We start from the raw sequence: 24186 nt of genomic DNA, 5'->3' as shown, positions 1-24186 counted from the left end.
GAGACATCTTTTATTAACGATGCTCACTGGGGTCACAGGATCATTTCCAAAGGTGTCCACCAAAACGTTGTAATCCACAAATACTTACAGCCCAACATTCTTTCTTCTCCTTCATTATAATAGGCATGCATACACTGTCCGCTTTTAATTGCTCATTATAACTGCCTTTTACCTGCACTGGTTACTATTATTTTTACCCATTACATCATTATTGTATTAATGGTTCCTTATTCTCTGAATCGTACATATTCATAAAAGTTACAGAATCATTTGGCCATTTATCTTGATCTGACTGCTGACTACCTGGGCTCCTAGGTCACCATGGTTTGGGGTTTTGGGCCGATGAGCAACTTAGTAATATAGGTATGATAAATGACATTTCCTTTTTGTTTTCTCCTCTTGGAACCGTCTCTCACTATTCGTTTGAATGTTTTACGGCCCTGTTACAACTCTGAACAAAATATTACATCACACTCCCTTTCTTCTTAACCTCTCTTGCATACCCTTTCCAATGGGAAGAGCACACCTTGTTGCTAAGGCCTCGCTCTGCCTAGTTAAATCATTAGACACAGTTCTCGAAAACCTAACAGTTCGTAACAGTGCAACCCGCGGGAGCCTGAGCATCCCCGAGACAACCGCGTCTGTTCCGTTAAAGCCGCCGGGACCGGCACCGGCACCGGGACCGGGACCGGGACGCGGACGGGGACCGGGACGGGGCGGGGACCAGGAGGGGATGGGGACGGGGACGGGGACGGGGACGGGACCGGAGACACCGCCCCGCACGCCCCGCCCCCCCCCCGCCGACCAAAACATTGACACGTGCGCCGCGCTCCCCCCTCACGTGACGCGCCCGGCCCGCGCCCGCCGGTGACGCCACCTCCCACCCCCCTACCCCCGCTCCGCCAATGGGGAAGGGCGCTGCCGGGTAGCAACAAGCGCGGCGGCCAATCAGCGGGGCGGGGGGCGCAGCCCCGCGCTGCTTCCGTCAATAGCTCTCGCGGCCCGGGCCGGTTGGTGGCTGTGGGGAGCGGCGCCGCCGCTGTGAGGTGAGGTGGGGGGGGGGGGGGGGGGTGTCCGGCTGGCGGGGGGTGTGCTGGGACTCTACGGGTCAGCCCCCCAGGTGCAGGGTTTGGGGGCTGAGCGTGGCTTGAGGGGTTTGGGACGGGGTCTCAGGGGCGTTTGGAGCTGGAGGAGTTCGGGACGAGGTGTTAGGGTGCGGGGGAGAGGTTGGGGATGAGGGGCAGCAGGTGGGATGGGGGTGGGCTGGGTGGGAGCCTGCCTGGAGGAATGGGGTGTTGGGCTGGCAGTAGGTCACATGAGGGTCGGAGAACCGGGAGGGGCAAAGGTGGTGGCAGCAGCAGGCTGGAGGGCAGGAGCCACGGGTGGGCAGCTGAGTTGGAGAGGAGGAGCATTGGTGCCTGTTGGGAGCAGAGAGTTGCGTGACCTCGATGCACTAGGATTGTTGTATAGGGGAATAACAATCAGGATAGGGGTGGGCAAGAGAAAAGCTGAGGAGTTGATGAATCATGGTCTTGCTTTTGAGAGTTGATCTGAGACAGTCATTTGATATGGAAAAACATGGGGTGGGAGGAAGTCTAAACAGACTCTGACCTCTGAGTCACAGAGGTTGACTGCGCTAGCTCCTAGAAGGTGGTAGTCATCTACCTGTAGTGAGAGCGTAAAGGAGCAGTTTCTGTTGGAAGTTGAACTGCTGAAGAGATTTTTATTAGCATGCTAAAGGAAGAGATGGGTGTGCTGTTGGGAAACAGAACTTTGCCTGTTCCCATCATGTTGTCAGCAGTCTTGCTGCTGAATAACAAAAATGGCTTGGGTCATAGTGACATGTCTTAAGTACACAAATACATAGACAGAAGAGATCTCCAGTACAGTGGCAAAGTAATAGGACTTCTTGCTGCAATTCTGAACAGCTTTGCAGTGATTTTTTGCTGATGTGGTGAGTTACCTGCTTCATGGAAAGCAGAACTCCCTTAAAAGTGCAAGGATGGCTAGAGCAGTTACTATAATCTCAAAATGTACTAAGCTGATATACATAGCCCTCCTCTTTTGTGCTTCTTTCTGGTGGTTCTTGTTTCCCCAGTCCTTTTTCCCACTCTCCTGAGGAAAAGGTGCCTGATACAAAGCAAAGAACTCTTGTTCTCGTTTGTTTTTAGGAAAAAGTTAAATGAAGCCTTGTCTTAAACCCTTGTTGTCAGCTAATGACCACATTCCTTTCCCAGTCCTTCTTTGCTTTAAAGAACCCCGTCCCACTGCATTTTCCTTAAAATCCAAGTCTAGGGAGCTCATGTTTTGTGGTGGTGAAAGTTTTAGCAAGTAAACAGCTGCTTGCTATTACTGAAGGTACACTGCATAAAAAATGCAGGAACTCTTGAAAGCAAGGGTCTGGAAGCCACAGGGATGCTTTAGTGCAGTGATGTACTGGGAAGCAAAGTCTGAGTGAAGACAGAACAAAAGCATGAATCTTCTTACCTCTGTGTGTTGTTTAACCCCAGCCAGCAACTAAGCCCCACACAGCTGCTCGTTCCTTCCACCCTGGTGGGATGGGGAAGAGAATCGGACAAGTGGGAAAACTCATGGATTGAGATAAAGACAGTTTAATAGGTAAAGCAAAAGCTGCATGCACACATGCAAAGCAAAACAAGGCATTCGTTCACCACTTCCCATGGGCAGGCAGGGGCTCAGCCATCTCTGGGACAGCCGGGCTCCATCACGCATAATGGTGGCTTGGGAAGACAAAACACCATCGCTTGGAACATCCCCCCCTTCCTCCTTCTTCCCGCAGCCTTATATGCTGAGCATGATGCCATATGGGTTGGATGTCCCTTGGGTCAGTTGGGGACAGCTGTCCCGGCCGTGTCCCCTCCCAGCTCCTTGTGTACCCCCAGCCCACTCTCTGATGGGGTGGGGTGAGGAGCAGCAAAGGCCTTGGCACTGTGTAAGCGCTGCCCAGCAGTAATGAAAACATCCCTGTGTTATCAACACTGTGCTCAGCACCAATCCAAAACAGCCCTATATTAGATACTGTGAAGAAAATTAACTCTATCCCGTCCAAAACCAGCACAGCCTGTCTAGGCACTCATATTCTGTGATCCCTTCTCATATGAAAGAGATACATAGGATAGATGTTTATGATACACTGCAGCTTTTTCAAATTTGGTCGCTTACTGCTGAATAACACCCAAATCTCTACTTCAATGCTACAGGAATTGAGAAGCAATGGGATTTTTTTTTTTTTTTTTTTAGTTGCATATATACTGTTACTAAAAGAATACTTTTATGTTGTTGACTCAATGAGCTACAACTTTTGAGTATGCGTACAGGTCATTTTGTGAAATTGCTATTGATGGATGCACTCCTAGCTGGTGCAATAGTGAAACTATGTCTTGGACTAAGTAACGTCATCATGTACCAACCTCACAGAATAACTGGATATTTGTAATCTTCCACAAATGTTTAAGTAATTTTAAAGAAGTTAAAGTAATCTCTGTGATTTTTGTAATAGCTTTTTATTTTTTTCTTCTGGAAGAATAATGTGCTGAATATATCCTGCATATACAGAAATCATTCATGTCTCTATGAACTTTTTGTTTTAGGTATGGTTTTCCAGGATTTCTGGAGCAGACGTCAGTAATCTTCTGTGTGTGTGTGTACTTCCTGATACTGTTGCTGTTATTTTGAAAAGACTTAATGTAATTTTTTTGAGGAGGGATTACAGGACATTTATTCTGTGTTGAAACCTTGCAGTGAAAGACCATCACATTTCAGGCTGTAAAGATCTGAAAAGTGGTCTGGTTTAGAGCATGTAACTATTGAAGCATGTAATTTTAAATGCCAGTACAGCTCCCTAGGAGGGAGTTATACATCGTATATACACTGATGGCCTGATACCTTGAAACCACAAGGGATGTTTTGAAAGTTTAAGAATTTATAAAGTATAATAAGCATCCTATTCTGTAAATTATGACTAGCTTTGCACTTCAGCTACTTGCATCCACTTAAACAAAATACTCCATGTTTTCTTATATTGTTTTCAGGATTGTTTTTTTTCTTTATCCTCATTTTTTTGGTAACTTATCCTGTTAGGTTCTAACAATACACATTCTTACCTTGCTGCAAGTATGTGGTCTTGTTTTTTTCACTTCCTTTTCCCAACAATTCTTTATCAGTGTAAGTATTCTTGAAATAACTTGAAAAAAAATTTTTAAATATCCCATGTAGCCTGTGGTGATCTCTGTGCTTCTGAATTCTCTCTGGATTTTAATTTTTGAGTAATGACATGCACCTACAATAGTGTGTTTTTCTGTTTTTTTTTTGTTTTGTTTGTTTGTTTATTTGTTGTTTGTTTTATATCAGAGTTGCTGACCAGGAATAGATTGTGAGCTCAGTATCTCTAGATATGGTTCAAAAACTTACGATTTGTGTTTGTCTAAGATGATGTTTTTGACTTGCTGTCTGCTGTTCTCCGAGTCAGTGATTTAACAAATTATTGGGTAAATTCTGCTTATGTTGGCAGGATTAAAAATATTTTAAATTATGTTATTCTGAAATGCACTAGTGTGTACCAACTATTTAAACAGTTGTATGATAAAGACAAGAGGCCTTAATTTCAGTCAAAATCAGAGGAGTTCTAAACAACTTGGGAAAAAAGTATGTTATGTTTCATATTACTCCTAGGAAAAAGTAAAAAGATTGGAAAAGCAGATAGGCATGAATAGTTTGTGGTAGCTGGAGGAAAGGATGTGGTAAGTTTTGGAAAAGATTTCTGTTAGATGAGGAGAAAGTCCGAGTTATGACTGGGAAAGGGACTGCAGTCAATGCTGAGGGCTAGACAATACACTTAGTTTTGTGTGGTGTGTGCTTTTTTAATAAAAAAAAAACCCAATTGGCTCACTCAGCTTGTATTTTTTCAGGCTTTTTATGCATCTGTGACTTCTGTTCTAACTAGTATATTGGGCAGATGCTGGTCAAGAGTGCAAATGGATAAATAAATCCATAATGATGTTTGACTGTGGCCTAATATTTTTTCAAGTTGAAAAGATAATGGAAAATACATACCTGTTAGGAACAAAGCTGTTGGTGTTAATATACTAGCATTAGCATATTTGTAATATACGTTATTTTCCCTGTATAGTTTGCATGTGAAACCTCTAGTTAAAATAAGGAGCACCATGAATGGATGATAAATGGGAAGAGGGCAAAAGCTAGCAAGGTCAGAGTCTTCAAAGTGTAGAAAACGGCTTTGTTCAAATTCTTACTTAATGTGTCAGAAGTGAATCTCCCTTTTGAAAAAGGGTAGCAGAACACTATTTGAATGATATACCTGTGATGACTTCCATCTGTTTGTAGGAATTTCAGGAGACATTTCAAAATTGACTTTATGTTGCAGTCTCCATTTGTCCGGGTAGCCAGTTAATAGCCTAGTGTGGGAGGTGACCCTCAACAACTGAAAAAATATTTGGGAAAATGAAAATTCCTTTACTGAAATATCACTATACAGTGTAGTGCAAACTCAGTATTTATAAGCCTTAGAAAAAATAAATTGAACCACATTGATTTTTGTGGCATCAAACTCTTTAACAACCATTTATTTATTAGCCAGGTCTCAAAATCAGTAATCTGTCTGATCATGGTGGAGCAGATTACACAGCACACAATTTTGCTTGTTTTGGTATAATCTTTTGCATGGACTACCATGCTTCTTTTCCTGTTCTCTAAAGAACTAAGAAACCTACCTTGATCTAATAAGTGCTGAAAGACAAGAAGAATGAGGTTACAGAATCTAAAATGTGCTCTAAGAAACCACTGAATCTGTAGAACATTCTTGTAAGAAACAGAGAACTTTCTTTCCTCAAGGTAATCTTTAGGGGTTTTTTAAGGTTAAAGAGAAAACCAAAATAATGACAGTAAGTTTTGCAATTTTCCTTAAGTAATACAAAACAGTCTTCTTGCTGCTTATAGAGAAACCATGCCATTTTTGGGCCAAGACTGGAGATCCCCTGGATGGAGATGGGTTAAAACAGAAGATGGATGGAAACGATGTGAGCTCTTCAGTCCTGCACTTAAGGATGGAAATAACCAACTGAATGATATCAGTCATACTGTGTAAGTTTTTTTTTTAAAGTGATTCTGTATGAGTTAATAGCAGGTGGGAAGGCAAAGATTGACTTAATTTTCATTCAGGCTGCAGGTGTTTGTGGTAGATGATATCATCTGCATATGCTAGAAGTATACAGATACAACCATGTGTTTTGTTTAGTTAGGCAGACAGGAGCCCCCTATGGACGTTGTCTGTCTTGTCACTGTTTTGCAGGTTGTTTGTATTAGGCAGACAGATTCCATCTTATGTTGTATGTCCATTAAAAACAAACAAACAAAAAATACCCCAGACAATCTGTCAAGTACTATTTAAAGATAAAAGTGATATTTATAAATTGCAAGTTCAACAGACATATTGAAATGTTACCAGGACATGAATGAAGTCTTTCTGCTGATAGGGTGTTGGATTAGGACTGGTTTTGACAGTCATATAATGCCTTTGTTCCAAATACACAACTGATGGTAGTTTTACGGTATTTCTCTAACACAATATATGACTGTATGTGCTCCTGAAGAACAGGTGAGAAAGATATTAGTTAAATAAAGTAATACTTGTGGCAGATGCCCACAGACTAGTGTGATATAAATAGCTTTGTCCAAACAAATTTCTACTTGGCTTCCCCATGAAGAGGTAATTCTCAGGGATAGCATTCTTGGTCATAAATTCCAGCATAATGTGCTCATAATGAGAAAAAGGAACATTCAGTGTTTTGTTGTTAGTCCAGTAAATGATACAGTAACTGATCTGATTTAGAGGGAATTTACTGGCAAGCCAGGACTTGCTGTAGTCATACACCTGTGTTTTCTTAATTTGAGAAATAAACCTCAGGAAAGTTAGCAAGCAGTGAAGAATTATTATTAATCTTATCTTGGCCTACTGTTTTCTTCATGCCTTTTTTCTTTCTGTGTTCATCTGTCACTGATCTTATTTAGGCTTTTTTCCACAGTCTTGCCACTGTGGATACAAAAGACTGCTTGTCTGGAACAGTAAGTCTCCAACATAAAATAAAATTGACTTAAATACCTTTGAAAAAATCTGTTCTTCCTTCTTTCATATATCATTATTAATATAGTTGGCAAATGAAAGGAAATCTAATTTAATCTTGATAGCTATTTGTACAGTTATTGAATAACTGTATCTTGTAGATTGCTTTAATGACTGTTGTTTGGCAAGTATGACATGAATGATCATTGTCTTTGTGAATATCATTAAGACCTTTGCTTTTCTGATCCTAATTTTATGTGTATGTGTTTGTGTTTTCTCCAGAGAGCAAGGTGAGGTATTTTTATTATTTCTTCAAGCAAAAATACAAGGTTGTTTTTTTTTTTTTTTTTTGTTAGTCTTCAAAGAACTTAATACAACTCCGCAGGAGTTCAATGCTGTTAGAAACAGATTTAAATCAACTGTTTTTTGAAAGATACGAGCCTTAACATTCAGGACTAAAATAGGTACATTAATTTGAAGGGAATGGCTATGAAATGCTTGGGAGGGGAGAAGGTGGGGGGGAATTTTAATGAAAGCTGATGTGTTTCATGATTTGGGTTTATTAGGCTAGTTTGTCAGTCTGTCCGAATCCCAAACTCAAGGACCAACCTAGTCTGCAGTAGATGCACTCATATATAGTGATTCCTCAGTTCCCCATCTTCATCTTGCACATCTCGTACTTAGCAAAGCCAAACCATGCCATGCTCTGTGGCCCTATTTTTTTTTTTCTTTTTTTAATTCTGGTTCTGGCTATTCAGTTAATGTATATTGTCCAAACTTAGACTACAGAATTCCAGTTTGTACTTTTTGGCAAAGTAGCAACTACTTGAGAATAATTTCACTACACCTTGAACTTTGGATCTGTGAGTTAACCTTTGCTGCAAAAAAGCAATTAATGTTGTATAGGGCCTTGTCCAGTTGAGCTTCATGCATTTCCAAGAATGGAAATACCTCTCTGGGTTCCTGTTCTGTTACTCTCACTGTGATTTTTTTTTTTTAATTTTTTTTTTTCCTCCCCTGTTTTATTTGTCTGGTGTCCCCCCTTCATTCCTCCCTCCCCCAATCTGTTAAGAATTTCTTTTATCACTGATTGTGTCCATTAGCACTTACTACTGCCCACCTCCTCTAACCTTACAGTCTAGCTCTATCTTATTTATACCCTCATATTAGATATTAACAGTAATCACATTTCCCTCTACTGCCACCTCTTAACAATGTGCAAGTTTGGTTCTCTTACTCTCATGCATCATGTGCTCCAGTTCCTAATCACCTTGGCAACTCCCCACAGGACTTGTTCCAGTATGCCAGTGTTTTTATTGAATTGAGCCCCAAACTAGACACAGTACTCCAGATGTAGTTTCTCATGCCAGATAAAAGGGGATGATTACTTCTTTCAGTCTGCAGGATACACTCTTAACTCAGACCAGGGTGTAGTTGGCTTTGTACAACACAAGGGCACACTGCTGACCTGTGTTCAGCTGGTTATCCACAAGACCTCAGCTCCTTTTCTGCAAAACGGGTTCCTATCCAGTCTGTACCAGGCATATATTTGGACATGGGCTGCTTCTGTTACATGTGCAAGGCTTCATATTGAAGTACAGCAGTGTACTGTGTCTTGCTGGCTGTTTCTCTGTACCATCTTAAGCTATTTGGAAACAATTATCTGTGTATGTTGGATAGACAGCTCATCTTAAGATATCTGTTAACATGAAGTAGCACTGAGTAAGAATGAGACTTGATAAAACACTTCCTTTCTTGTGGAAGAAGCATATAGTAACTGATACATAAACACTTATTTGTCTTTTTTTTTAAACTGCTCTGTGTTTCACCTATTAAATGAAATAATATTTTGCACTAAAATGTTCTGTAGAAATCTATGCTAAAGGTAATACTTGAGTGTTGTATTCCAGGGAGCAGTTACAGCAGTCGTCTTTTAAAAAGAAATGAATTTAAGCCACGTAGTTCACTGAAACCTGCTTTAATTTTACTTGTGTTCTCTTCTGTGAGAGAAAGTGTGGATCGAGTTACTTGCCAAACTTTGTCTTTTATCCATTGCAAATACTTTCTCTTCAGAAATGAAAAAGATCTAATCACAAACTGATTCAGAAATAAAACTTCAAGACATATAAATAACTTAAATTGAAGAATGTTTTTGTTAAAATAGAACTTTTTACCTTATTCGATTAGTCATCCAGTGCCTTGGTGAATCCAGTTGATGAATTAGTAAAAAAAGGTGGAGCTAATGATAACCATGGTTGAACAATCACTTGTACAGGAACAATTTAAATGATTTGGAGTAATGCTTGAATAGTTACACTTAAACTGAGTTCCACTTATGGAAACTGAGATGGGGAAAAAAATGAGACTCTCAGTTCTGTAGCTCTTATTTATTTGGATAATTAATATTATTTTATAATTGAAGAATGCTTTGTATTCAAGGTAAACAGTAGCAGGAAATGTGGTTGAGGCAGTGTTCGTTCAGGCTCTGTGGACTGAATGCTGGCCACGACTACCTGCAATTTGTACCTATAAATTCTAGCACAGATACATATTTCCAGTGCCTGCAGCACTGTGTCCTTGAAGCATGGTGGGGGATAGAGGACAGCACTGCCTTACAGAATTGTATGTAAATATCTCTCAGTAGCCTGCAATTTACGAGTAAAGCTGCCCTATGTGTTCCTTTTGAGGTAAAAGAAAGAATCAGACTAACCTAATGCGGTTTTATCGTGATGGTAATAGTCCTTTTCTGTGTGTTGGGCTCACGAACTGCTTGGGCTGGCAGGGTAATCAGAGTCTGCAGTGACTCTTGTCTGATTCTCTAAGTGAGATACGGTGTTAACAGAAGTGTTTCTGGCATTGGATAGAAGTCCTTGGATTTTAATACAGTCTTAGATAATTTTGGCATTTGACAAATATATTGTAACATTATTTGGTGCAGGCACTTACCTCAGGATTTTCCAAGAATGGTCAAGCTGTAAATGGCTTTGAGTCTCCTCTAAAACACTTAGCGTGTCTCTAAGTAATTTCATGACTCGAGGGCCTTCTTTCTTCATAACAAAAGAAGCAAGGGGATGAGGAAGAATAGCTGGAGTTCAGATAGCCCTGTCAAGTTTTCCAGCATTTTAAGTGTCATACGCAAGAGGTTATTTAAATACTGCTATGAAATTAGTTTTTTGAAAAAGCTGAAATTCTTGCATGCTTTATGTAGAGTATTGTAGTTCTAAGGACACGGTGTACTTTGCTTTTAAGAAGCTTTAGAATAATTTTTTGTGAAGTGCATCATCAAGACAAGGCAGTAAGAATAGCTGTAAATTGGCAGTATTATGTGTGTATTTAAATCCTTCCAGGTGCACTTGGATGTCACGTGCAGTATTGTGGTAAAAACATTAAATTAAGGCTTCTGTTACACCATATGACACGAGCAGTACTTGATTTGCTTTCTTGTATCTCAGCTTGGTGTTGGAGTGTCAGGGGTCGCTTTTGGAATTGGTGGAGTGGCTTTATTATTCATCAAGCAGCTTTCCAGATTAGTGTAAGGAAGGCTGACAGTCGATGGGCAAGTGCTTGTATTTCTGTTCCATTCCCCTGATGTCTGTGGGTCCCTTGCTTTCATTCTCAGTAAGAGACAGTTTTTCTAGTTACTGGTTACAGATAAGCAGGGAGAGACTCTCCACATGAAGTGGAACAGAACATGAGGCAATAAAGCCTTGTATGAGAAGATCCTCAGGGATAACAGTCAAATTCATATTTTCTCTGAAATGACATGAAGAATTCTAGGAATGTCACAAGTGAATTTGAATGTCAGGCAAAAGTGTTCGAAATAGCCCTCTATCTTCACAATTCCTTGTATTAATTGACTGTCCTTAAGCTGCCTTGCTCATTTATCTGTTGAGGAAGTGCATATTACTGGAGCAGGTTGGGGGGGGTGGGGGGGTGGAGTTCAAGTGCATGTGCAGAGGTGGACTTTAAATCACCTCAGGTATGTTACTGGGCTAAATTGCTTTATAAGGATACTTCCTTGCTAGGAACAAAAGAAGGAATCTGGCCAGATTAATTTTCCTCTTCTAAAGCAGGCCTTCAGGAATGCCATGTCCCCTCCTCTCCCCACTGCACTGGGTCAGTTGGAATGGGTGTGTTTCTATTCTGCCTGAATTATATTGCAGAATAACCTGGCCATATCTCTCTAGTCTTCTATCTGTTGTTAGGATGGTAAAGCTAGGTCTGGGAGCTTTGAGCTCTACTTCTGATTCTGCAGCAACTTTCCAGATTCTACAATAATTTGTGTGACATGGTGATGCAGTCAATATGCTAAAACATTAAATTAATAATTTTAGTGAGCTTAAAAAGAGGTATTTCCTTTATGATAGCTTTGGAAAAAAACCCCTGATGGATTGGAATATTACATAATCAAAATAACTTGCCAGTGTTGATGTTCTGCTTTTGTCAGTTGCCAGTTCCTTTTCTCCAAACTCTCTTGCTGTTAGGCCAGATAAGATATTTGGCAATGTTGCATAGAATATTGAAGTTGTTGAGTCTTTATTATCTGCTTCTAAAATGGTAAGATGCCCTCATCTTGGATCGAGCTCTAGCTGAATGCAGAGGTATGTTAGCTTTTTTTCAGTATTTAAACCTAAGATGAAAACAACTTTCTAGTTCTGAGTCTTCTCAATTTGTGTATCTTTAAGCTGAGCTAGTGTTTACTGATTAGAGCAATTAAAAAAAAAAAAGCTTTTTTTTTTTACAGTGTTGCTTAGTCATTCTCCCTTACAGATGGTTCAAGCTTGAAAATTTTAACTGTAGCAATAGAGTAATACAACTTGATTTTTGCCACTTAATGCCCATATACAGGTTGTTTTTGAATAAACTGGTGTCCTTCAGTTTTACAGGGGTCAACTGTTGCTGGTGCAATTTGAAGGTCAAACTGACATTGCTAGATTCATCTGGCAAATTAGGATGAAAAAAATAGTAATGAATGGGAGGAGTTTTGTAGACAACTTCCTTGTCAAAGAATAATAATAGAGAAATAAATAGTCCTACAGTTAAACTTCTCTACCACATATCCTTAGTTATTCTGGTTAACTGTTAAGACTCTGGCCTTCATATGAAGTATCTTCTCTCTCTGCTAGAAAAATGAACACCCATTCTTGCCTGTATTGCTAGTCCTTATCTGCAAAAATGGAAAGCAAAACTTTATGAAACTGTATAGACTTTATGTAGCACAGGCAGTTTTTAAATATATATGAATTTTAGAAAGGTTAGTTTATCCAACAGAACTTATAAAATTGTTTCTTTTTATATATATACACATACACTATATATATATAAATAAAATTACTCGTTGTAGTCCTCAGTGTCAGGTTGCATAGTAAACTAGTGTCAGTGTCAGGTTACATAGTTAACTATCAGAAGTGAGGTAGGTATAGTTGAGTCTGTCTGGGAGAGAGGGATAGACCACATGGTCTTTGATGCTGTACAAGTCATTGATAAAACAGTACTGTGACACCTGCACAATGTAGTGTTGTTATTCAGGCATTTCTTAAAATACAAACTTTCTTTGCCCCGAAGTTGACAATAGTAAGAGAGATGTCTTCAGTTCCTGGTTTTCTGCCTATGCAAGGATGTGCAGTAATTCTGCACTGACTTTTACCTGTGTGCACAGTTTTTCAAGGCTTGGTCCATTTCAAATTTAATTTTTGTACATCAGAGCTTTGCAGCCAGCCAGTTGTCCAGTTAGTACTGCCTCCTCAGTAGTCCTTCCTAAGTGTCAGTGATGATTTAGGAGATAACTATTAGGAAGATACTTTTGTGTATTTAATCACTTTGATACAAAATTCAACCCCACTGGGAAGGAAAAAACAAGACAGCTTCTTTCAAGGTATATGTTGCTATAGAACATCAGGTAGAAGAACGTCATTAAAAATACAATTATTTTTTTCCAGCTGTCAGACCTTAATGAAGAGAATTATAAGCTGTATGCATCTTAAATATTCACTGCTGTTCTAATTAGATGTGTTTATTTCAGCATCATAACTGGTGATGATGAGGATGAAGAAATATACGGTACTGAAGATTGTGAGTTTGCAGCCAAGAAAAGGAAGAAAGATCATTTTAGGAATAACACAGATTCGCAATGTAAGGCTGAGTGTTTTTTAATTTATTTTAGAAGACTCTTACAGGTTCAGCAAAATGTTATAATACCCATTCATTTATATTTCTTTATAGAGTAGCCTTTTGAATTATGTTTACTTCTATATGGGCAACAAGTTCTGATGTCAGAAGTGACACATCTTAATTGAACTGTGGCATTGATCATCTATTATGTGATTATTTTTTTTTTTTTTTTTCCCCCAAAGATTCAAAGGTTCTTCATTACGAATAGTAATTCTTGAATAATAAGTTTCTTCTGATACTGTTTTGTTTTGTGGACTAGTTTTAGATTAAATCCTTCTGGATGTTTATGGAAGCTGCTGCTTACCCAAAGCAGTTGTTTTGTTTTTGTTTAATTCAACTTCTGTTTAGTGATATAACTCCAGAATCAGTTCATAAATAAATATATTTTATCATAATACCTATAGCTCTTGGTAAGGACTTTATCAGTATTGAATTTCTTGAAGAAAGTCCCTTTTTAAAAAAAAAAAATGAAAGCCATTTTGTCAGTTGTCATTTTTAAAAAGTCACCTGTACTTTGGAATGCAAATGTGTACGACAGCAAGTAAACACACTGAAGGAGAGAATTTGGTAGAGTAGGTAAAAAAGGTAAGTTGATTAGCAACTTTTTTGTATTTCTAATGCTTTGATCTTGAAATGATCTCTATTATTTGCTTATTCCCAAAATTTTAACAGAGATGGTCTTGCAGAAAACAGCAAGCCTCCCTAGGCTTGTCTGAGCTTAGAATATTTCGAAAGATTCAAGTGGCTGTATGTAAGAGCATGCTTTCCTTTGACAATATACTAGACTGCCGAAAGCTGAAGGTCTGCTTACTAGCCTTGTATATTTGACTTTCCTGCAGTATTCTGCAACTGGTTGAACTCATTGGGTGGATGTGGAGCAGGAACCTTAACAGAAGAAAATAGATTAGAGGGGCAGAGTGGTCAAGAACAAAAAGGTTGCTCATTTCTGCACTTTCCTGTGTTAAGTGCCAAAGAGCCTGTTGGATTGAAAAAGATTTGGGGGTTTTGTAGGAGAAATTGCCTGTTGGTACACAGTTGACAAAAGTTGTGCTACATCTGCCAACTCTTGTGTTTGATTTATAAAATTATTTAACTTTTCCTTTATTTTTTAGAAGTATGTAACTTCTGAGAATTTGTATTCATCCTTTTCAACCTTTATAAACTCCCTTAATTAAAACTGTTCTACCAACTCTCCTATCTTATGAAACGTTTTATTGAGGATGGTCTGTTTTGTTCAGTTTCTTTCTAGAAGGCATTACCTAAAGTGGAAGCCTAAAAATGTTTATATTTTGATTTTATTTTAGGTTTTTATCGTGAAAAGTGGATTTATGTTCATAAAGAAAGCACCAGGGAAGTAAGTCCTGCATGCTGTGGGTCAATTCCTACAATCTTTGTGCTGCTTAACTGACCAATGGTATATTAAAAAAATGTTTGTGCTGTGTGGTCTTAGGGGTTATAGTCAACTCTCTCTTCATTGGCAACATAGTACACCTGCACATGATAAGGCAAAGGCAGCTAGCAAAGTGACTTTTACATGGATCATTGTGGTAGAGATATGGGAACTTGCACTACTTCTCCTAGCCCATCTGTCCCTATCTGTACTTTGTGTCTTTAAACTAAAATTGAAAGTATTTGCAAAATCAGCTACCTGATATTTTGGAATCGTGGTGTAAATTTGAAAATAAGTAAGTTAAACTTCAGTTTCAAACTTCACAAAGAGGACCTCTGTATTCCACAAAGCCCAAATGCTTTCAGTTTGGGATACAAACTGTGTCATGAAACTGTGAAGGGAACATTAAAGATCTTGAAATGACCACTTGGAAAGCCAAGAGTTAAAATATATCCACTGTATGTAGAGATAAACTGCCTTGAAGTTCAAGTTTCATTCCTGTGTTGATTCCTATGGTTATCTGGGATGAGTGGAACTTGGACACCGGTGAGGATGTCTTTAATCCACGCAGTAATGACAGCCAGGAGAGAGGAAAGGAGGAGAGTGTGATGACCCCCTAGCCATGCAGGCAGAAGTTGGCTTTGCATTTTAGATCTGAGAGACTATAACAAGTTCTCTACTCAGGAAGACAGTGGTGTTGTGGAGAGAGCTTACATAGAGGAGACCATGGAAAACTTCACCTTGCAGGCCAGTGGCCTGGAAGCTGCCCTTCTACATCTCAAGGGTATTACAAAGCCTTCCACCAGATTCATATCCCCCTTTCCCAGTTTTATCTTCATCTGTGGTACATGTAGTTACTTACTGCAAAAGTCTCAAGCATGCTCTTTGCCTTTGTGCCATCTCAAATTTAGGGTAAGAAGGAAAGGGGTATGACAGACTGTCACCAGTCATTATGGTGTTTTGAATGATAAGGTTGTTGAGCTGAGTTTTCAAATTGCATTCAGACCAAAACGCAAATTGCCTAAAATCACTCATTGATGTCCTTCATAACCTGTATGTTGGGATTATTTCTTTTTTTCCACCTACTTGTGCAGAAGTTGTTGCACTAGTGATGTGTGATTATTTTCTTGTGTTTCTTGTCCATTCAGAGTGTGGACAAACTATTTTGGTGTACAAATTAGCTTATTCTTGTCACTGCTGTTGTCTCCTAATGATTGACCATTCACCTTTTCTGCTTGCTTTTCTAAATTAAAAAAAAACCTCGGATGGTTAGAATTAATCACTAATCTTTTTCAAATAATTCCTTGTATAAATCCAAAAGCTTTGAGTAAAAAGTTAAAAGTTAAGTAGCAGAATGAAAAAGCAGCCAGAAATGAGCACACTTGAACCAAAAAAATCAGAGCAACAACTGAAGCTAATCTAAAACATAATTTACAGAGGGTCTAGTTTTCCTTACAGGTGGTAATCTTACTTGATTTTCTAAATGGCTGTCTCACAACTAGGAAACCTTTTTTCTAAACTGCATATTGAATTTTAGGGCAAAATGACATGAGTAGGAAGGTCTTGATAAGAAACATGTAAAACATGCTATGGAAGAGCACTGAGAATAAAGAAAACCAAAACAAACACAGGTATATAGCTGAAATGACATAGGAAATGCTCTTTGAGTAATTTTGTCATGATGGTACGTTGGGTAAGGTAGAGCTGAGGGTTCATAGAAATCTGCTTCCAGCTGTTCAAGGAAATGTACCTCTCATTAATGTATTTAGGCATGGCCTTTTGATAACTGTTTAGCCAGAGAACAGCCACAATTATTTAAATTTCAACTAAATTTTTGTTGTCTGTAAGTGTTAATTCACTGCTATTTGCCAGTCAAGTTGTGCGTATTGTGAAGTATGCAGCACGTTTGGATATGAGCATGCAGTACAATCCTGAATTCAGTCATTAACCTGCAGGCAGTAATTACTACTACTCTGCAGTGAATAGTTAACTGTCTCCTATTGCACTGGGGTACACCCAAGGTAAGTTTTCATTGGGTTGCAAAAAGGAACGTTAAGTTGTACTGTCATCACCTAATTCACCGAGGAAGTCTGTCTAGAAATGAACTTCAATTAATTATTTATCCCCTCCCTCCCTCTGCAAATATCCCTTTCACTAGTTATAGGGTTTTTCTAGCATCATTATATTTGCTCCAAGGCTCCTGTGTGGCTTTGTGGCTCTAAAATTAGTCAGGTTATGTGATCCCATATTATTTTGGTCTGCTACTATTGTCTTAAGTAGTTCCACAACAGCCTGTGAAACTTCCATTTTCACCTGAAGACACCAGTGCAGGAGTACCAAAAGAAAATGCAATTGCTCTTGCTTTTGGGACCTAAGAAAAATTGTTCCTAAACTTCTAGCACCCAGAAAATAAATTCTAGATGTTGAGACCATTTGTCCTTCCAATCCCAGGAGTGAGTAGCTGTGTTCTTACCCTCAAATGTGAACATAAACGCAGTCAGTTAATGCTTATGGTTGTAAGCTCAGACTGCTGTACAAACAAGCTGTACCTTGTGCTGAGGCAAATGGGCAGTGTGATCGCCATGAGAAGGTGACACAGCATTGTATCTGTGCAATAGTGGAGTAGATGCCCAGGACGCTCAAATACCAGTGATGGCAGATTTCATGATTAGTGTGAATTTAAAGGCCTTCCTGTTGAGTAATATTGCTGACATACCTGGTAGTTCCAAAGAGCGTATCTGTTGTCATTTGTTCTGCAAGAAATTAAATAAGTCTTCAGATACATTATATATTTCCAGGAAGCATGGTATACATAAACATCAGTTGCATGGCAGAATGCTTTTCTGAATGTTTTCCTCAAATTTATATTTGTTTCTTTCATTTAAAGTGTGTTTATTCTTCTTCTCAGAGACATGGCTATTGCACTTTGGGAGAAGCTTTTAACCGCTTAGACTTTTCAAGTGCAATTCAGGACATCAGAAGGTTCAATTACGTGGTCAAAGTAAGCTCTCTATATGCGTACTTTAAAAATGCATTTGCTGATGTGCCTATGTGTACAAAAGAAATAATTTTGCACTGAAAAACTGATGATTTATGACTGTATGAATAGCCTGTTCATCTGTAATTTATACTGCATGAAGCATCTTTAAACTGAGTTATTTTTCTTTGGTGAGAAGTTGTTATATTGTTCTATGAAAGCCTATAGCTTGAGAAGGATGGTGACAGCCAGTATGCTATGTATTTACAGGAAAACACTGATGGTAGTTTCAGTCATTGTTCATAAGTCTGGGTAGTAAACTCTTTAAAGGCAAAATAATTCCTATACAACCTAAAATAGCAAAGTGTAATACATCTTAAATATACTTTACTTCATCTTAAATGTGCTTAAAATAGCAATTTCCAGAAGAATATTTGATGTGTAAATGTTGTGCAGTTTGTTTGTTCTGCAGTTTCTTAATAGTCCTGTGATTCATTGCACACCTTATCTAAGCTAGGACAAGATATATATGCATTTACCTTTGTTAACATCCCTTAAAACTTGAGACTCCAGCTTTTTCAGTCTTCCTTTTTTTTCTTTTTTCTCTCTTCCAGAAATGAGTTTTATTGCATGTTGTATTTTACAAATAACGCAATGACATGAAGTTTATAGAAACTATTATGATATACTAATCTCACGATTTCTTGGAAAGTCCCTTTCTCACTATGTTAGCTTCTCTGGGTCAGGTCTTAAGTTGAAATATACGTGCATGGAACCTGTAAGTTCTGGACAACATTGCTGTCTTCCTGCTTTCCAAAAGTATGTAACTTGTACTTTAGGGAGCCACGTAAGGTTATGCCTTAATTTCTTCAGTGCCTCACCAGCTGCCCACTTGGAAATACCTGTTCTGGGAGATACTGATCTTTCCCCAGCCCCAAGTTTTTTTGTCGTCTAACTTGATGTAGTAAAGTGCTTTTGTCCCAACTCCTAGTGAAGCTCAAAAATGTGAGACACATTAGGACTAGAATTCAGTTCAGTGGTGAGGCTGTTCACAGATAACGTGGTTAGAATGCATCCAGAACTTGAAAAGACCCAAATCAAAATTCAATAAACATACCAGGAGAGCACCTTTACCACTAGGCTGTGGAATATTTGGAGAGAAAACACATTCTACTCATCCATATGAAACTGAGACAATGTATTATACTTCCAGAAAAACAAGGACCGGGCCTAACCAGGCTAGTGGTTAGGGTACTTGCCTGTTATTCCCATTGAAGATTTTTTTGGTATAGGTATGCAATGTGGTTTAGAACATTGCTTTTAATGCTGTTTTGGGAGCAGAAACAAGAACCTTGATCTTTCCCGAGACTTTTCAGCCTCAATCAGTAGGAGGAAAAAAAGCACCTTAAAAAGGTGATTTGTGTTGTAAATGGTGTCAACCTCGAGTGCCTCACTTGAATGGTAAACAGGTAGAATGACTGCAGAACTACAATTTTACATGCTTTTTAGATGCTGCAGTGCCTAAGTGGGGTTGCTCAGAACAGTTAATTGGAACAAAGTGCAAAATCTAACATAAGCACATTGACCAGTTTCTCTTCTGTTTGCCAAAGGATATAAAATCACAGAATCATAGAATGGTTTGGGTTCAGAGGGACCTTAAAGATCATCTAGTTTCAACCCCCCTTCCACAGGCAGGGACACCTTCCACTAGACCAGGTTGCTCAAAGCCCCATCCAGCCTGGGCTTGACTGGCTGGTTTAGTTAGCCAGGCTTAAGATTGTTGAAAAAGGAGCAATACTTTAAAATTCAGAAATTGGCTTTGTGATCCAAACCACTACTAGAATAATGGTAGACCCTAAGAAATTAGGGTGAACTTGGAATAGCAGACAGACTTCCAAAATCCTTTTAACATTTTAGAATTTATTTGAAATTTTAAAAATTTTAGAAATGTTTTACAATTACAAAAATATATTTTTGCATTAGTTTCTCTGAGGTGATGGAGGCAAACTGACTTTTTCAATAGGTGCAGAAACTTTACATCTAAGACCTTAAAAGTTACTGAGCTGCTAATAAATGTGTTCAGTATGAGTGACAGCTGCTGCTCTTTGTGTAGCCATAGAACTTGTTGACTTGAGAAACATTTGTGGTAGTGTATCTAACAAAACATTTGTGTGGATGTCAGTAATATGTGAAATTGCAACAGATTTTTAAAAAGGATGTTTAATCTGCTCTATCAGGTTTTAAGCCAGTCTGCAACTGAGATCGAGTGTAAGAAGCAGGTCATTCCATGCCTATCTGCTTTATACAAGTTCTCATTTACTTCCCTGATATTTCTAATGGTGGAGATGTTTTGTGTAGATCTCACTTAATGCAGTGCAGCAGTTCCTATTTCTTCTCCTCTAAGAATTATTGCTAGTTATGCATGAACACAGTGTTAGTTACTTTTGTGTGTGTTGTTCTGCTTGTTGCGTTTAAGATAGCAAGATACAAATCAAGAAGATACTTCTTAAATACCTAGCTGTACTGGATAGCTCTCCTTTGATCTTAGACCATGAAGATGATCTATTTTTATTCTCCAGTTGAATACCTCTTAATCATTATTAAAAGTTAATATATATGTCAGCCCAGGACCCCTTTAGGGTGGGCAGTGGGAGGAGGAGGCAGGATCAGCTGTTTTCCTGTACTTGTCTGTGCTGTAGTAGAATGGTCGTTTCTTAGCTGTTAAATGTCTGGTACGTTGAGTTTGATATGGATGGTCTTTCTCCAAATTGTTTCCTTTTGAATAAACAGTTGATCCATTCAGAGTTTTAATCTGTAGTAGACAACATAAGCCATGGCTATGCATGTATTAGTAAGACTGAACTCACGTGTCAGATCCTTGTACTTGTGCACCTGCTAAAACTCTCTTAATTCTTGCATATTAACCGCCACTGAAATTGGAATCTTCATTACAGTCAGCTAGGAGGAATTTGTTTCTTTGATTTGATCTTTAGTCTGAGTGACATAACTGAATTTTTTTAAATTAATCAAGAGAAATGTACATACTTGCTTGAATGGCAAACTGCCAGAGACCTCAAAGTGTGCTCTAAACCATTACTCTAACTAAAAGGCTTTGAAAATGCCAAGAAAGAGGTCCTGATATCTAGTCTCAAAAACTGTATAAATAGATTGCTTGTATTTAAATACATCAGGAGAATTATTTCCTCCTTTCATAGCACATAATGTTTTGTCAGGGATCACGCAGAGAAGCCAGAAGGAACATTATCAGGGAGAGATCAGGTGTATTCTCTCTTCCTCCAAAGGAAAATTAACGTTGAATTTAGTGTCAAATCAGTGTGTTAGAAATAATTTTTGGCAGGCTTAATCTTTGTTCACCCTCTGTGCCTGTAGTTGATGCTGTCCTACAAAGCATGGCTCGGCAGGTTAGTGGTTCAAGCCCTCTGTAGGGGATGCGGGTTTCGGCTCCCTGCTCTCCCTTTCCGATGTGTTGAGAACACTCGTTCTGAACTCAGTGTTATGAATCGCAGTTGTCAAGCTTGGTGCCACACTTCTAAACATTGCAGTACTGTCATAACATCAAAGTCACTCTTCTGTTCCATACTAAGACACCATGTTCTGTTGAAGAGCCAGAGTCCGCATCAGCTGCAAAAATGAATCTAAAATGTAAAAGCCAAATGTCAGAATGGAGCAAGAATGGCAAGAATTATTCCTAGTTATGCATGAACACAGTGATAGTTACTTTTATGTGTGTTCTGCTTGTTGCATTTAAGATAGCAAGATACAAATCAAGAAAGGCAGAATGCCAAGCTCTAGCAGCTATAGCTTGGCATTCATGTGCAGCAGGAACTTAAGCTACTCTGGTTATTCCCCTAGACCATTCCCACTGTTCTCACCACTCGTTCTGTTCACAGTGGTTCCAGAGAGAAACGTGTGGACAGCTAGGAGACCCTCATAATATAGTTAAGGGAAAGCTACTAATACAGTAGGTGTACTGTTCATTATTAGATTAATACGGTTTCTTTTACCAGGGACCTGAATGTGGGAGTAATACAGATTTATTTCCCTCCCCTCCCAGTTTAGGTAGAATATGGCATTTCTTCTCCATGAGCAGAAAGTAGTGTGCTAAGTCCATCACACCATGGGTTTTGACCAGTATGATACTTTCACTCAGAAATTGGAAGTCTAGTAGTTGGTATCAGTTCAGAGTGATGTTCCTGGCCACCAAGTCTGTCAGGGAGTTCAGGACCCAGCCGCATCAAAGACTACATTTCTATTTGTGAGCCTCTAAAACAGACTCCCTCCATTGTTCCATTACAGCTTATAGAGACTATATGGCACGTGCTCTATCACAGAGATATACACTAGTATTTGTATAGTATTTTGAAAATGTTCATCTCATGAGTTGTTCATGGGATGGCAGTGGGAATGCCTAAAGCTTTCTGCATTTGTCTTGCTTCGTTTTCTGAACTCTGTAGTTATGTTTTCATGAGATACCGTTGCAGTGCTTTAGGCTGTTGTAGGTGAATGTATGTACCGAAAGCATGCATGTGAAACCATCCTTTAATTCTGTCATTCTTCTGAGTTTTAATTCTTTGTCCTAGCTTTTGCAGTTAATTGCAAAATCCCAGTTAACTTCACTGAGTGGTGCAGCACAGAAGAACTACTTTAACATTTTGGACAAAATTGTGCGGAAGGGTGAGACCTAAGGTTATGTAATCTGCTTGTTTAGATTTAATAGCTGTGATTAAGCTATCAGTTGATTTTACTTTTTTTTGTTAGCTTTATTACTGTTTTTACACTGCAAGACAAAGCAATAGCATATTAGTGAAAGGTTTCATGCTTCCCATCCCACAGTGTCAATAAGTTGTTTTCTCTTGATTATTGAATCATGTCTATTGAAACAAAATGATGACATTAAATGACAAACAGATTCTATTCAGAAACTATTGGTTACTATTAAATTATAATCTTTATGAAATGTGAAAGCTTTTAGACCAGCTACATTTGGTTTTCAGTTTGCATGATGTACATAACTGCTTTTCTTTATTGTTTATTTAAAAAAAAAGGCTACATAATATTGGAAAAAAAATATTTCTAGTAACCACACTAAATGGAGATGTAATACTATCATCTTTGAAGAGAAGAAATCGGATTTATAACTAGTTGTTCATCATTAAGTTTATTAAATGCATAGCATGAAATGTTACTTCACATTTGCCTGTGAAATTGTTAATTATTGATCTTGCACTTACAGAACAGCATTAATGAATGGAATGGTAGGAATGGGCAGCTATTTGTACACAGACAGTTGAGTTGTAATGAGTTAATCTAAAAAGTTTTGATTAGCTTGAGCTAACTGTATTAGCTTGATTAACTCAGTTAACAAACCAAATACAACTTTGGTTTTGTTTTCCAGTCATGGAAGACCAATATAATCCACGATTAATCAAAGATCTTCTACAGGATCTGAGTTCTACTCTCCGTATACTGATTAGGGGAGTAGGAAAATCCGTGTTGGTAGGGAACATCAATATTTGGATTTGCCGATTAGAAACTATCCTTCTGTGGCAACAGCAACTAAAAAACCTTCAGATGAACAAGGTACATTATTAAATAATGCTAAAAGATTGGGGAGGGGAGTTACATTGAACATTGGTTTATGATTTGTAAGTGAACAAATACTTCTCTAAAAACTGTTTAAGATGTAATATGAAATTAATGAAATGGAATCAACTTAGTTTTGTAACGTTTCAGTAGCTCTTTCCTAATGAGGGCTGCTACAGTGCCTGCACTGCTGGTTTGTAGGAGAGATGTACAGATATAATTGTTTTTCTCACCCAAATAAACTTCAAAATGTTTGTCTCTAGATTGTCAGATACAGATGGAAAAAAATACCAATTATTAATTCCAAATTAAATGTTCTACTACTGAAAGAATAAAAATCTAAAAAGAATTGTAGAGGTGGATCAAGAAAACAAAAATTGAAGATTCGAGTAGCAATTTTACAGCTTTATTCATTAGCATAGTTGCATTTTGTAAAAAAAAAAAAGAATAACGACTTCAGCATCTGGATTCCAATCATGCGACTTGGTTCAAAGCATGTGGTATGCAGTGTTCCAGGCTTTTATAATGGAAACTTCTGATAAGCAGGCAATTTTTTTTAACCTGTCTGTGTTATTCCTGGAGGAATAAATGCTGCAAGAAATTGCTTACAGTAAAGTCATACAACTGTTTCATTTGTTTGCTTTCCGCTGTGAAATTTTGAAATTGTCCTTGCTGTATGTGCTCGGTATCTGAATAAAACAGCTATTTTTGGAATGGAAAGGAGAAACGGGGAGCCCAATCTCAGCAGTTTTCATATGCCAAGCAACGACAGCATAGACAGTTTGGAAACATGGCAGTTGCTGCTTTTGTTTCTTTCCAGCGTGCCGCTTCTGTCTGAGCGGTTCTCTGTTGGTTGTAATAACTGATGAGAAATCTCGCATCTGTAATGCTCGTGTACTCCTGAACAGAACAACAGTCCCAGAGGTGTTTATAACAGATGACACT

General features: G+C 38.5%; 1 protein-coding gene across 3 annotated transcripts in view; it reads left to right on the top strand.

Annotated features, from left to right (window-relative positions):
* The first annotated feature begins 964 nt into the window (after positions 1-964).
* FBXO25 (F-box protein 25) overlaps positions 965-24186 on the top strand; it is a 35811-nt gene continuing 12589 nt past the window's right edge. For 2 of the 3 annotated variants that reach the window (XM_042803448.1, XM_042803447.1), the window contains exons 1-7: positions 965-1046; positions 5977-6120; positions 13122-13231; positions 14575-14624; positions 17569-17661; positions 22239-22332; positions 23054-23238. In XM_042803448.1, the coding sequence (XP_042659382.1) occupies positions 5984-6120; positions 13122-13231; positions 14575-14624; positions 17569-17661; positions 22239-22332; positions 23054-23238 (669 nt within the window). In that variant the 5' untranslated portion in view covers positions 965-1046; positions 5977-5983. Of the gene's footprint in view, positions 1047-5976; positions 6121-13121; positions 13232-14574; positions 14625-17568; positions 17662-22238; positions 22333-23053; positions 23239-24186 lie in introns of those variants that run through there. The other variant, XM_009970532.3, reaches the window with a different exon arrangement.

This window comes from Tyto alba, unplaced genomic scaffold, assembly GCF_018691265.1.
Source record: "Tyto alba isolate M040663 unplaced genomic scaffold, T.alba_DEE_v4.0 Super-Scaffold_40, whole genome shotgun sequence".
NCBI classification, from domain to species: Eukaryota; Metazoa; Chordata; class Aves; order Strigiformes; family Tytonidae; genus Tyto; species Tyto alba.
The sequence above is the reverse complement of the archived record's forward strand: the minus strand, read 5'-3'. Positions and strand labels throughout refer to the sequence as shown.